The sequence below is a fragment of the Microchirus variegatus genome (assembly GCF_963457635.1).
Source record: "Microchirus variegatus genome assembly, chromosome: 6".
Classification (NCBI taxonomy): domain Eukaryota; kingdom Metazoa; phylum Chordata; class Actinopteri; order Pleuronectiformes; family Soleidae; genus Microchirus; species Microchirus variegatus.
The window spans coordinates 31,342,919-31,356,563 of NC_139807.1; the positions used below are offsets into that span (position 1 = coordinate 31,342,919).

Genomic DNA, 13,645 nt, shown 5'->3' on the forward strand with positions numbered 1-13,645 from the left:
CCTCGACAAAAAAATGTATAGTAAAAAAAAGTCGAAGTGTCACAAACACGTAAAGTTCACAAAAAATTCGACACGTGGACCTTGACAATCGACTCGTGAAGAAACTATTTTTAAACACTGTTAAAACAATGTTTTGATAATGAGTAGCAGTGCATCCACCGTTCCAGAGGGGGGAGCTGTGCCTCTGAGAGCGGGTGTGCTGAATATGTCACTTCCGGGTACTGGCCAATCACAACACACTCTGTCTTCTGGGTGTGAGAGTTGAGTCTCAAATCTCGCGGCTGGGAAACAGCGTCAGAGAAGACATATTTCTATCGGCTCGTTTGCAGCAACTAGGAGGTTTTTTACCATAAAAACAAGTTAATGTATGTAAGTAGACCTCCATAACTAACATATATGTGCAACAGGACCGCTCTATGTGAGCTTTAATTGATTTCTCAGGCTAAGACAGAGCCGCACAGAGTGTAGAGTGTATCCTCATCAGAGCCTGACCCGGTTTTTTTTTCCGCCGTGCTACGATGGCACAGAGCGTATTAGCTCCGCAGGGAGCTGGCCCCTCCTCGAGCTGACGAAAGAGAAGAAGGCCACGGCCGAGCCGTCCGACCTCAATCTGACACGAGCGGAGAACTCGCGTCGCCTGTTCCTGCCTCGCACGGCCTGGTCCAAAAAAACGGAAAAAAGTTGCTTACAGCACAACTTCCTTGTGTCCTTGTAGGTTATTTAGTTTACCTTCTTCCATTTTGGATGGGAAGGGCTTCCGGGTATATTTTGCCCTACAAAAAGAAAAAATAATTATCTTATCTCCCTAATTCCCAATTATTATGCACAGGCTTATTTAAGGGAGAGGATTAGCTCATGTTTTTCATCGGTTTTGTTATAGCTGCACATGGATGAAGTGGAGGAGGAGCGGCTGAGAGCGCTGAGGTTGTCGCGTAAGCTGCCGTCTCCTCTGGGGGCCGCCGCCTCTCGCTGTGCGTGCACGGCTTCCTGCTGCCTTTAGGTGGAAGGCGTCAGTGTTTCTGCTGCTCAGGCATCATCACACATCATCATCGTCGTCCTCTTTCTCTCTCTCTCTCAGAGGCAGCAGCTCCGCTCTCACAGCGCTGAAATGGAGAAGGTAAGAGTGCTCCATCGTGTTTATTTTTGCTCCTCCAGAAACAAGAAAACACGTGTTTTGTTCAGTTTGTGCATCACTCTCTCTCTCTCTCTGTGTGTGTTGACTCTGCTGATTTTAGGGCCTTGTTGTTGACAGTTGGCACGGTTTATGTGTTTGTTTTTGCTCTGTTTTAAAACCCTGAAGTAATGTTAGACGTTAGAAGTTCTGTTCTTTGTCTCTGAATTGGCAGAGAGGGTCAACAGCAGAGGCTAAAGACATGAGAATCAGGTTAAATAAAGCAGCTTCGTCACTTGAAGGAGCAAATAAGTGTTAAATAAAGAAGTGTGATGTTGAAAAAAGGCAGCAACACAATTACTTGTGGGCCAACAAGTCAATATGGATAGTTATTGTGATAAAATGTCATAATAATAAGGATAATTACGTGAAAATGTGAAGAAACCAGTTCATTAATGGACAGAAAAATGGACATTGCAGATATTGCAGCGTGCATAAATAATATATCAGTGTTTACTGAACTGTTGTAGTACATTGTTATTGATTTTGACGTTTGCAGCCTCACCTGCGTTTTTCTGCTCCAACGTTTTTAAACCTCTTTCATTCCCTCGGTGTCAGATCTGCTCAGAGTGCTCCGAGCCGACCCTCGCGCAGAGTCTGTGCACGCTCTGCAACAAGTGGCTGTGTTACCAGTGCACAGATGTGCATCAGCATCACAGAGCTGCTGCTGCTGCGGCTGCTGCTGCTGCTCCGTACACTGACCTGCAGCAGCAGCAGCAGCAGCAGAGGTGTCCTGACCTGCAGCTCCAGAGAGGCTCCAGCTCAGTGCCTCCGACTGGACAAGGCAAGAACGATATACAGACACACTTCACAGAGCCATCGTCACATATACCTGTTTTGGGCTTTGTCTTTGTTTTCCTTTCTGTTTGTTAATTAAGTCTCGGTAGTGAGCCATCATCGTGAATAATGCAACGAAATGGTTGAACACAGTTTTCTGGAGATCCCTGTGTTTTATTAGACTCCTTTTTTTATTTGTAGAGCAACAACAAGGTCGTTCAAAGTGCTTTGTATAAAACTTAAAAAATAAACTTTCAGATATAAAATCAGAATCAAAAAAACTGCAAACAAGCTGGTAAAATATATGTGAAAAAACATTAAGTAATAGAAGATCAAAACAAATAGAGGTCACAGTGCAGGATTGGAAACAGAGACGTCTTCAGTCTCGATTGAAAAGAGGTGAGAGTCGCAGCAGATCTGCAGTTTTAAGACGTGGCCCAGATCTTTGAAGGGCTCACTCAATTTCATCTAATGCTAATATTAGTGCGCTGCTATTTAAAGGAGCCTAGGGTGTGTGTGTGTGTGTGTGTGTGTGTGTGTGTGTGTGTGTGTGTGTGTGTGTGTGTGTGTGTGCCTGTCAGGGTTGGTTTGCCAGCTTCTGTTGCAGCAGCGTTTGCTTTTGTGTAACTTGTCAAAAATCAAAATCATAACAAGCAGAATCCTCGACATCTTCACCGTGATGTGGGAGAGGGATGCTGCTGCTGTTTGCTGCTGCTGCTGCTGCTGCTGTTTGCTGCTGCTGCTGCTGCTGCTGTTTGCTGCTGCTGCTGCTGCTGCTGTTTGCTGCTGCTGCTGTTTGCTGCTGCTGCTGTTTGCTTGTTCGGCTTAATGTGCGAACGTGAGAAAAGGGGGCGTCACGGCGCTGACTGACAGTCAGGATGTGGTCAGTGGAACGGGGTTGACGCAGCACACACACACACACGGAGCTCGCGACCACAGAGAGTGTGTGAGGATGTGCAGTCACAAGGTTGGCTGAGGTGAGCCGGACAACAACAGCAGCAGCAGCAGCAGCAGAGCTCTGCTCGTCGGCTTTAAGAAGCTATTGTTAGATCAAAGTTCTGTGAGTTCTGTGACCCATTTAAAAGATAAAGTGGGATATTTTTGAGCATGTGTGTGTGTGTGTGTGTGTGTGTGTGTGTGTGTGTGTGTGTGTGTGTGTGACAGCTCTGAAATATTGTTTTAGGCCACCTTTAGATGATAGAAATGATTTCCCAATTTCTATATTAACTATTCCAAATACAGGAAATAAGTTTGCAGTAATAGATGAATTAAGAGCTGCTTCTACAGATTTGAGTATCAGGTATTTACTGTGACCTCCATCTTACACTTGAACAATAACCTGCTTCTCTTAAAGGTGCAGTTTGTAGAATTTATTGGTGAAGTTTAAAACAAAAAAAGATGTTGAGTTTGTCCTTTGTGGACTTATAACCAGTCTTGCATCCAGTCCAATCTGTTTTTATATTTTAATCTCTTATTTTTAAGGTTAATATGCCGATAAGTATTTTGTTAAGGTAATTTTACTATGGTCTGTTGTTTACTGTATTTTAAATAATATCTACACTGGTAGAGCTGTACACTGTTCACTTTTGCACGACTTACAGAGATTCTTATGCTCATGTATACTGTTTAACTCAAATTTGGATTATTGTATTTAAAATAAAATAAAATATAATATATAATATCATATGATATAATAGTCTGGAACTTACACTATCTATTTAAAAAAAAAAAAAGGATCTCGGAATGACTTGAAATTTATCATCATGATAGTCGGCAACGCCCTGAACAAGGATCTGTTGAAAATATTTGCAAACCTCTTAAGGAATAATTTTAATGAGTTTTTGAAATTCAGGAAATGATCCATTTGCCCTGATGAAAGTGAGCTGACTTTAGTCTCAAAAACAAAAAGTATCTCTGAATTACTTGAAATTTACCATCATAACAGTCGGCATCGTCCTGAACAAGGATCGGCTGAAAATATTTACAAACCTCTTAAAGAGTAATTTTAATGAATTTTTGAAATTCAGGAAATTGTCCATTTACCCTGATGCACTTTGACAGTGAGCTGACTTTCTTCTCAAAAACGAAAAGTATCTCGGAATGACTTGAAATTTACCATCATAATAGTCGGCATCGCCCTGAAGAAGGATCTGTTGAAAATATTTACAAACCTCTAAAGGAATAATTTAAATGAATTTTTGAAATTCATGAAATTATCCGAAAGGATTCTCTTTTTTCTTCCACCTAATACAAATAATTGTTTAACTTCAGTAATCAGCTTTTCAATTAAAAACAGTATTTTAAATAAAAGTTATTTATACAAGTACATGAAAAACAGGACAAAACTGGATGCGAAATGGATGAAAAATGTTTAGTTTTAGTTTCAGCGACATGAATTAAGTTTCTGAGAACAAAAAGCTGTACATTTGTAATAATTAGTAAATGAATAAATAATATTTGGCCAATGCAAGAGACAAACTACTTGAATATATGATTCAACTTTTAATCAAGGCCTTGTAGTTGTTGTTTAAAGACTCAATAATAACAGTACAGAGAAGGTCAGCAGAGCATTTAGAGTGTTGCTCTCTCTCTGTTTCTATGTCTCCTCCAGGCCCAGGGTCGTATCCTTGCTCCCTCCTCATGTGCCACTCTCACAGACAGGAGCCCTTGGAGCTGTTTTGTGAGTCATGTGACCTCCTGTGCTGCAGCAGCTGTCACCTGTCCTCCCACAAAAACCACAGGTCAGTGCTCAGATGCAGCGCACAAGGACACTGCAGAGGGTGAGGGAGGGAGGGGGGATTTGAAAAAAACTTCTTCTTAAACTGCCTTGTCACTTCTGTATTAGCATACTCTACCCTTGGCTGATCTACGATAAGAAGGAACAGGGGCGCAGCTTGTGAACAGGCAAGGCAGGCAACTGCTTGGGGCCCCCGAGCCGATAGGGGGCCCCCCAACACTCGGAGCCTGAGGGCTGTTTTTACTGAAATGTGCAGTGAGCAGCCGCCTCCCCGTCCCCCTTAAACAACAATGGGCAATTTGCAATGACATCTCAGTAGGAAACCTCCCTAAAGGGGCCCCACCTCCCTAAAGGGGCCCCACCTCCCTAAAGGGGCCCCACCTCACGTTAACCTGTGTGTAATGTGTAATGCATATCTTTTTTACTCAGTTTATATATGTTTTTTTCACTTATTTACAGTTTTATTGTTCTATATATTGATATTGTTTTATAATGTGGGTTCTTTACAGTGCAATGTATTTTTTTTACTAAGTTTATATAGTTTTTTTAAAAGCTATTTACAGTATTTTATTGTTCTTTACATTTATATTTCCACATACTTTTTAATTACTAGGTTTTTCCATGTTATTTCATTCATTTCGAAAAAAAAATAATATTTACATACAGCATACATACATTTTTCGTTGGTGTCAGATTATTTGTAACATAATGGTGATGAACACTGGTTGGAAGGAAGGGGCCCCCTGGGAATGTTTGCTTAGGGCCCCTACAGACTCTAGAATCGCCTCTGAGAATGAATCTGCGTTTGTTTCGCGGGATGTTGCAGTTGCTGCGTCTAAGGTCGTCGGGTATAATGTTGTATAATGTTTTCCCTCAGGGAGAAACACACTTTAATTCCGTTGTTGTGCACGATTAGTGGAGTGTGTATCGTCTGTTGTGTGTGTTTCCATCAGAGTGGTGCAGGTGGGGGAGGCTCTGCAGGATCAGCAGTGGCTCTTTGAGAGTCTGACGGTGCAGGTGGACGAGAGGAGGTCTGCGGTGGAGAACAATGCCAAAGAGATCGAGGGCAGGTCGGTCTGCCTCGCAACCGGTCAAAAATGTAGCGGCGCCAAATATAGCGCGCTTATGCATGCATTCATAAAGTCTGAAGTGCTTTCTTTCTTCTTCTACCAGGACTGATCCATGTATTTTTTCTTCTTTCATGTCGCCGCAGACTTCACGGAGTAAAGATTGCTCACAGGAAGGCGGAGAACCAGATTAAAATGGCAAAGATGATTATGATGAACGAGCTTAACAAACGAACCAACCTATTAATAGAGCAACTGGAGGTAATTACTTTCTCTTTTTCTTTCTTTCTTATCATTCAGCCAGCCATGGCGCGACACGCAATGAATCTAAAGGTGTCGCGATGCAATCGGCGCAGAGAGCAAAGAGGAAACGTGGGCCTCCGAGTAATATTACACTATCAGAAGCTCTGTATCGCTCAGATAAAAGGAGTTCTGGATGAGTTTGAGCCACAGTGTCGCGGTCATGACGCTCTGCTCCCGCGCGCGCCTGTAATTACCACGAAAACATCGCGGGTGTTTTATCTCCTGTAGAAAATCTCCGAGGATTTCCAGCGGCGTCTGGACGACCAGCTGCAGGGGGCGATAGAGACGTGTGGGCAGCTGGACCACGTTCAGAAGTTCATCGCCTGGGCGACGACCCACCATCGCAGAGGCCCGGTGCTCTTCAGCAAGGCTCTGGTATGACGACAGCACACGCACACACACACTTACATGTCTTTACCACATTGTGGGGACCACGTTCGGGACCGGGGCATAATAATGTCCCCACAAGGAAAAATGTCCCCACAAAAAAGGTGTTTTGCCAGGGAGTGGTCCACAAAAGCATAGAAAGACAAGAGTATACACATACGCATGCACACACACACACAAACCTTCTTGTCTTTACCACATTGTGGGGACCACGTTCGGGACTGGGCATAATGTCCCGACAGGGAAAAATGTCCCCACAAAAAAGGTGTTTTTCCAGGGAGTGGTCCACAAAAGCATAGAAAGACAAGAGTATACACATACGCATGCACACACACACACACCTTCTTGTCTTTACCACATTGTGGGGACCACGTTTGGGACCAGGGCATAATAATGTCCCCACAAGGGAAAATGTCCCCACAAATAAGGTGTTTTGCCAGAGGGTGGTCCACACAAGCATAGAAAGACAAGAGCATACACACACATGCACCCATGCACACACACACGCACACACACACACACACACACACACACACACACACACACACACACACACACACACACACACACACACACATTCTTGTACTTGCTGCATAGTGAGGACTGGGTTGCTGACAAAGTGAGGACCAGCATTTCCACTTTATAAATCAACACAATTACAAATATCTACTTCATGAATGGCAGTACCATAAAATGTCTGCAGGTGGAGCTCCAGAGCAAAAAGGGCTGGAAAACTTTTTTTACTTATTTTTTTTTTTTGGTCCAAAATTTGACCCAACATTGAAATAAAAATTGACCCAAATTTTTTTTTTTAAATTGACCAAAAAATTAAAAAAAAAATTTGACCCAACCTTTTTGGTCCAAAATTTGACAAAAACGTCATACTATACTATGTCGTCCAAAATTCGAATTTTTTTTTTTTGACAAATTGAGTATAGCATGCTTACAACCTAAGGAAGTGATTTCAATGAAAACAAAGTGAGGACCGGCCAAAATGTCCTCACTCCGTAAAAATGACCTCACTTTGTTGGTTAAAAACCCTCACTGGTCCTCAGTATGCCGCAAGTACAAGAACACACACACACACACACACACACACACACACACACACACACACGCAGACACACACACACACACAGTCATATTTAGTATAATTTCTGTATTGTTTATAATGCCTGATTTTATCCTGGTTCAACCTTGTAAAGCACTTTGAAACATTGTTTTGAAAAGTGCTCTATAAATAAAGTTTATTATTATGATTTTTTTATTATTATACTATATTTACAGTCGACCACTTATAAATATGCATTTCTTTTATTTAATTTCATATGATAAACTTTGATTATGATGTTGAGAGGCTGCTCATTTGCAGTGATGTGGACAGACAGACAGAAACACAATTTTACAAAAGATAAAACATTTTAAAAGTAAATGAACAAAGAAGAAATGTACATTTTAGATGATTCTGAATGTCATTTTTTGGGATAATTGAACTCTGCCCTCTTTTTCCTGAGAATTGTGTGACAGATGGAAGCTCTTCTTTCAGATAGATTTTCAGTATATTTCTGTGATTTCTATTTGTGTTGTTGGCAGCTTGAACGAAATCGGAATGATTTTTCTTCTCTCACAGTGTCCTCTCTCTGCATGTTTATGTTTCATACCGATAATATTATTAGTATTAGTAACAGTAGAGACGTTGTGGCTTGAGTAAATAAATATAAATATTCTCGCAAAATACAGATTTCCCTCCAGATGCAGCAGCTGCTCGAGCCTTCGCTGCACTCAGACTCTTGGAGTCCGGTCAAGATCAAGTTCGACTGGGATGCAAGTTACTGGATGAAGCAGATCTCCACTCTGGGTAAAATGAATCTCACTAAAACAAACAGTGTTATTAAAGGCGCCATATGTAAGAATGTGGCCAAAAACGGTTACTACATTCAAATTCAAAATAACGAGGTTCCGTTTTCTGACGTAACTGGCAACCCGTGGTTTGCTCGGCAGCTGAGACGCTACTGACTGCAATGATTGGTAGACAGCGGTAGGTGGCGCCACAACATGATTTCAAATCAAAAAAATTATTTGCAGTCTGCAAAATATTTTTTTAATGCAAATATTTTGTCTGTACTGTTGTTGTTGGTGAGTTCAGTTTGTTATATGAACATTATTCCTGAGTCTCTGTGACATATTAGGAGGATTTTTCGATTTATTACATAATGCACCTTTAAAGGAATGTAAATAAATGCAGGAACAAGCCACTAATAAGATGTTAATACAGTAGAATTCACTTTAGTCAATACAGCAAGATTATTCTTTTACTCAGAGACAGACGAGATACATAATCTGTTACGTCAGCTTTTATTCGATGTATAGATTTTCACATTTTTATGACACAGAGAAATCATTATCATGAGCGTCTATTTAATTATTCCTGATTGTGTTCTTCTTCTTCTTCAGGTCAGCTGACCGCTGAAGGAGGGAACTGCACGTTTCCTCAGACTCTGTCCTGCTCCAGTATCCTCAGGCCTCAGCCCATCACCTGCGTGCCGCTGCCCTCTGTGTTCCACAGACGAGAGGCCGCGGGCTGCGGGTACCAGGCCTGCTGCGAGCCGCAGATGTGTTGCCTGCACGGCGTTTCCTCGCCGCAAAAACAAGATCTTTCCAGTCTGGACAAAAACCAAGCAGACGCCGCTGCGCTCTGTAACTCCAGCTGCGTTCAGCCTCCTCTCTTCTCTGCACCCCTGCAGCCGCAGAGGTGCTGGGACGCGGAGGAATCCTCGCGCTGTCCTCCTCCTCCTCCTCCTCCTTCATCCGGAGCCGTCCAGCTCAGCTGCAGTCTTGGAGCTGACTCCCAACCCCACTCCCACTCAGAGTCTTATCCTTCTTATCAACACCGCCACCACCGCAACCACCACCACCACCACAGAGAGATCGTTCCGGAGAGTGCAGACTGCAGCGGGCCGGCGCCGTATCAGGGGAAGCTGAGCTGCGCGGCTGCTGCAGACGGAGCTGTGGCGGCTGACGAGAGCTGGGAGGAGGTGAGCTGCAGGCTGGAGGAGGACGAGGACCTGCAGCAGGAGGTCAGGGAGGAGCAGAGTGAAGCCCAGCAGCAGCAGCAGCAGCAGCAGCAGCAGCAGTGCTGCGTTACACCTGCAGCAGAGCTGAGAAAAGAGCACCAGACGCCCAGACCTGCACTGACACTGAGTGACCAAAGGCACGGAAGGGTGAGAGCTTTCTAATCTGAATGTGCGAATGTTTCTCAAAGACGTGTGAAACAACAGCAAACTACCTCCAAAACTGATCTACGCGAAGTACACTCTTAGAAATAAAAGTGCTAAGTAGAACCATATAAGGTTCTTCGGCTCGTCCTCATAGGAGAACCCTTTTTGGCTCCAGGTTAGAACCTTTTATATAAAACCCTTTTGGAGAGTTCCACCAAGAACCATTTTAAAACCCTTTATTCAGGAAATGGGTTTTAAAGGGAAAAAACCCTTTCTTTGGGAAAAGGGTTTTTCAGAAGCAAATGGTTCCAGGTAGAACCTCAGTCCTTGTAGAAGAACCCCTTTGGAACCCTTATTTCTAAGAGTGTAGGCCGTGTGTTGGGACAAATAAGACACATTGATAAAAGCCTAAATCAAAAATAATATGATGAGTATATCTGCTGGTCAAATTTTGGGTTCACCTATACAGTTTGTTTGTGTTTTCCATTAAAAGTCAGACTTTTATTCATCAAAAGAGTTGCAAAATGAATAGAAAATATAGTCAAGACACTGACAAGATTAGAAATAATGATTTTTTTATTCAAAATAATAACTTTGCCCTTTGGTCAAAGAACCAGTTAAACAGTTTTCAGCTGTGCTAACATCATTGCACAAGCGTTTTCAAGGGTTTTCTAATCATCCAATAGCCTTCTAACGACATTAGCAAACACAATGTACCACACAATGTAGCATCAATGGTTCCAGTAAGAAACATTTTGATCCAGAGAACCCTTTAAAACCCCTTTCCTGAATAAAGGGCTTTAAAAGGGTTCCAGGTGGAACCTTTATAAAAAGGTTCTACCTGTAATCACTCCTGATGCTAGAGATAATATTATTGTCACATTTTAAAGTCAAAGCATCATAAAAAAAACACTTGGGTGCAATCATTCGTGTACTTATTAATGAGTCACTGGGGGGTAAATAGTCGGAGTTTGAGTCATTCCTACACCCCCATCTTTCCAGAGACAGGGATTATACTCTTATTTTTCCTCCAGGGTTTGAATCGTGCACATGGTCCATGGGTCAGGTCAGTGTTTTTAATCGCATGATACTGAGGAACACGTGCTCAGTGTCAGCTTGGCCTGAATATTTACGACCGCGCACTCCTTTAAAAAAAAAAGAACGGGAGTTAAATGATTTGCTGAAGACACAGCTGAGGCGTTTAAAGGAGATTTCCTGGACGCCCGCATTAGTTTGCATTAGATTCTAATATGAGAGCGGGAGAAAGAGAGAGAGTGATGTGCAGCACCGGCTTAATCAAAGGGCCACGCTGCACCTCCAAACGTTCATTTACATATGATAATTGGTGCTGCAGCCAAACCTCTCGTTCTCTGTTTAATAAGTGCAGTACATATGCAGCCGTGTGGGGCCCAGAGTTCTTTTAAATCAGTCACAGAATGAGCTCTGAGTGATGTTTTTGTTCACCACACACACATCCCACTCCCTGTCTCTCCTTCCTGTTGTTAATGGCACGAACAGGTGCATCTGTGAATGCACTCCAGCTTGAAACCCTGCCCTGATTTGTTATGTGTGTGTGTGTGTGTGTGTGTGTGTGTGTGTGACAGAGATCCACGTCCCTGGAGGTGTCGGTGACAGCACACGACGGCGTGTCTGACGCGCAGAGCAGCAGGCTCAGCCCGAGTTCAGCGTGCTCGAGGAGGAAGCGACGTTCCCAGAGCATCCCGGCAGAACTGGCAGCCGCATCCAGCAGCACCGCGACTGACAGATCCGCGGGATGCAGCCGAGCAGCAGGAGCTGCAGACAAGGTAACCCTGCATATCAGAGTATAATCACACATGTGGAGGAAGCGAGACGTGCACTTTCCACATGTTCATTCTGCCATTACAGAGCGAGAGGGCTGGACAAAAAGGTTTAAAACCAGACAATATTGATGATTGTCAGGATTAATGTAAGAGGATCGTCCAACATTTTTAGAAAAAAATTTAAAAAATGTTATGACAAAAAACGACAAATAACCCTAACCCTCGACCAAAATGTCATACTACACTATTTCGTCCAAAATCTGACAATTTTTTTGAAAATATAATTTCAGTCCAAAATTTGACCAAAATGTCATACTATACTATGTCGCCCAAAATCGAAAATATATATATATTTTTTTTTAGCCTAAAATGTGACCAAAACGTCACACTATACTATGTCGTCAACCTCAATGTCATACTACACTATTTCGTCCCAAATCTGACAATTTTTTTGAAAAAAGAAATTTAGGTCCAAAATTTGAAAAAAACGACATACTATACTATGTCGTCCAAAATCGATTTTTTTTTTTTTTGTTGTTTTTTTTTCCCGGATATGTGACCAAAACGTCATACTATACTATGGCGTCGACCTCAACGTCATAGTACACTATTTCGTTCAAAATCTGACCATTTTTTTGAAAAAAAACTTTTGGTCCAAAATTTGACAAAAACGACATACTATACTATGTCGTCCAAAATCGATTTTTTTTTTTTATTGTTTTTTTTTGGCCTAAAATGTGACCAAATCGTCATACTATACTATGGCGTCGACCTCAACGTCATAGTACACTATTTCGTTCAAAATCTGACCATTTTTTAAAAAAAAAACTTTTGGTCCAAAATTTGACAAAAACGACATACTATACTATGTCGTCCTAAATCGAAGTTTTTTCTTAAATTGTTTTTTTTTAGCCTAAAATGTGACCAAAAGGTCCTACTATACTATGGCTATGACCTCAACGTCATAGTACACTATTTCGTCCAAAATCTGACCACTTTTTGAAAAAAAACTTTTGGTCCAAAATTTGACAAAAACGACATACTATACTATGTCGTCCAAAATCGATTTTTTTTTTATTGTTTTTTTTTAGCCTAAAATGTGACCACAACTTCATACTATACTATGGCGTCGACCTCAACGTCATAGTACACTATTTCGTCCAAAATCTGACCACTTTTTGAAAAAAAACTTTTGGTCCAAAATTTGACAAAAACGACATACTATACTATGTCGTCCAAAATCGATTTTTTTTTTTTATTGTTTTTTTTTAGCCTAAAATGTGACCACAACTTCATACTATACTATGGCGTCGACCTCAACGTCATAGTACACTATTTCGTTCAAAATCTGACCATTTTTTGAAAAAAAACTTTTGGTCAAAAATTTGACAAAAACGACATACTATACTATGTCGTCCAAAATCGAATTTTTTTTTTATTGTTTTTTTTTAGCCTAAAATGTGACCACAACTTCATACTATCCTATGGCGTCGACCTCAACGTCATAGTACACTATTTCGTCCAAAATCTGACCACTTTTTGAAAAAAAATATTTTGGTCCAAAATTTGACAAAAACGACATACTATACTATGTCGTCCAAAATCGAATTTTTTTTTAAATTGCTTTTCTTTAGCCTAAAATGTGACCACAACTTCATACTATACTATGGCGTCGACCTCAACGTCATAGTACACTATTTCGTCCAAAATCTGACCACTTTTTGAAAAAAAACTTTTGGTCCAAAATTTGACAAAAACGACATACTATACTATGTCGTCCAAAATCGAATTTTTTTTTTTATTGTTTTTTTTTAGCCTAAAATGTGACCACAACTTCATACTATACTATGGCGTCGACCTCAACGTCATAGTACACTATTTCGTTCAAAATCTGACCATTTTTTGAAAAAAAACTTTTGGTCCAAAATTTGACAAAAACGACATACTATACTATGTCGTCCAAAATCGAATTTTTTTTTGAAATTGTTTTTTTTAGCCTAAAATGTGACCACAACATCATACTATACTATGGCGTCAACCTCAACGTGATACTACACTATTTCGACCAAAATCTGACCATTTTTTGAAAAAAAACTTTTGGTCCAAAATTTGACAAAAACCACATACTATACTATGTCGTCCAAAATCGAATTTTTTTTTTTAATTGTTTTTTTTTAGCCTAA

At 41.2% G+C, this 13,645-nt stretch overlaps 1 protein-coding gene across 1 annotated transcript in view; it reads left to right on the top strand.

Moving 5' to 3' along the window:
* Positions 1–886: 886 nt before the first annotated feature.
* The window catches only part of trim66 (tripartite motif containing 66), a gene marked incomplete at both ends in the record, with an annotated part of 39,475 nt that continues 26,716 nt past the window's right edge, over positions 887–13,645 (top strand). Inside the window, 7 exons of the mRNA XM_083890871.1 lie at positions 887–971; positions 4,560–4,689; positions 5,639–5,755; positions 5,899–6,013; positions 6,284–6,430; positions 8,183–8,300; positions 8,897–9,477. Of these exons, the coding sequence (XP_083746997.1) occupies positions 887–971; positions 4,560–4,689; positions 5,639–5,755; positions 5,899–6,013; positions 6,284–6,430; positions 8,183–8,300; positions 8,897–9,477 (1,293 nt within the window). The remainder of the gene's footprint in view (positions 972–4,559; positions 4,690–5,638; positions 5,756–5,898; positions 6,014–6,283; positions 6,431–8,182; positions 8,301–8,896; positions 9,478–13,645) is intronic.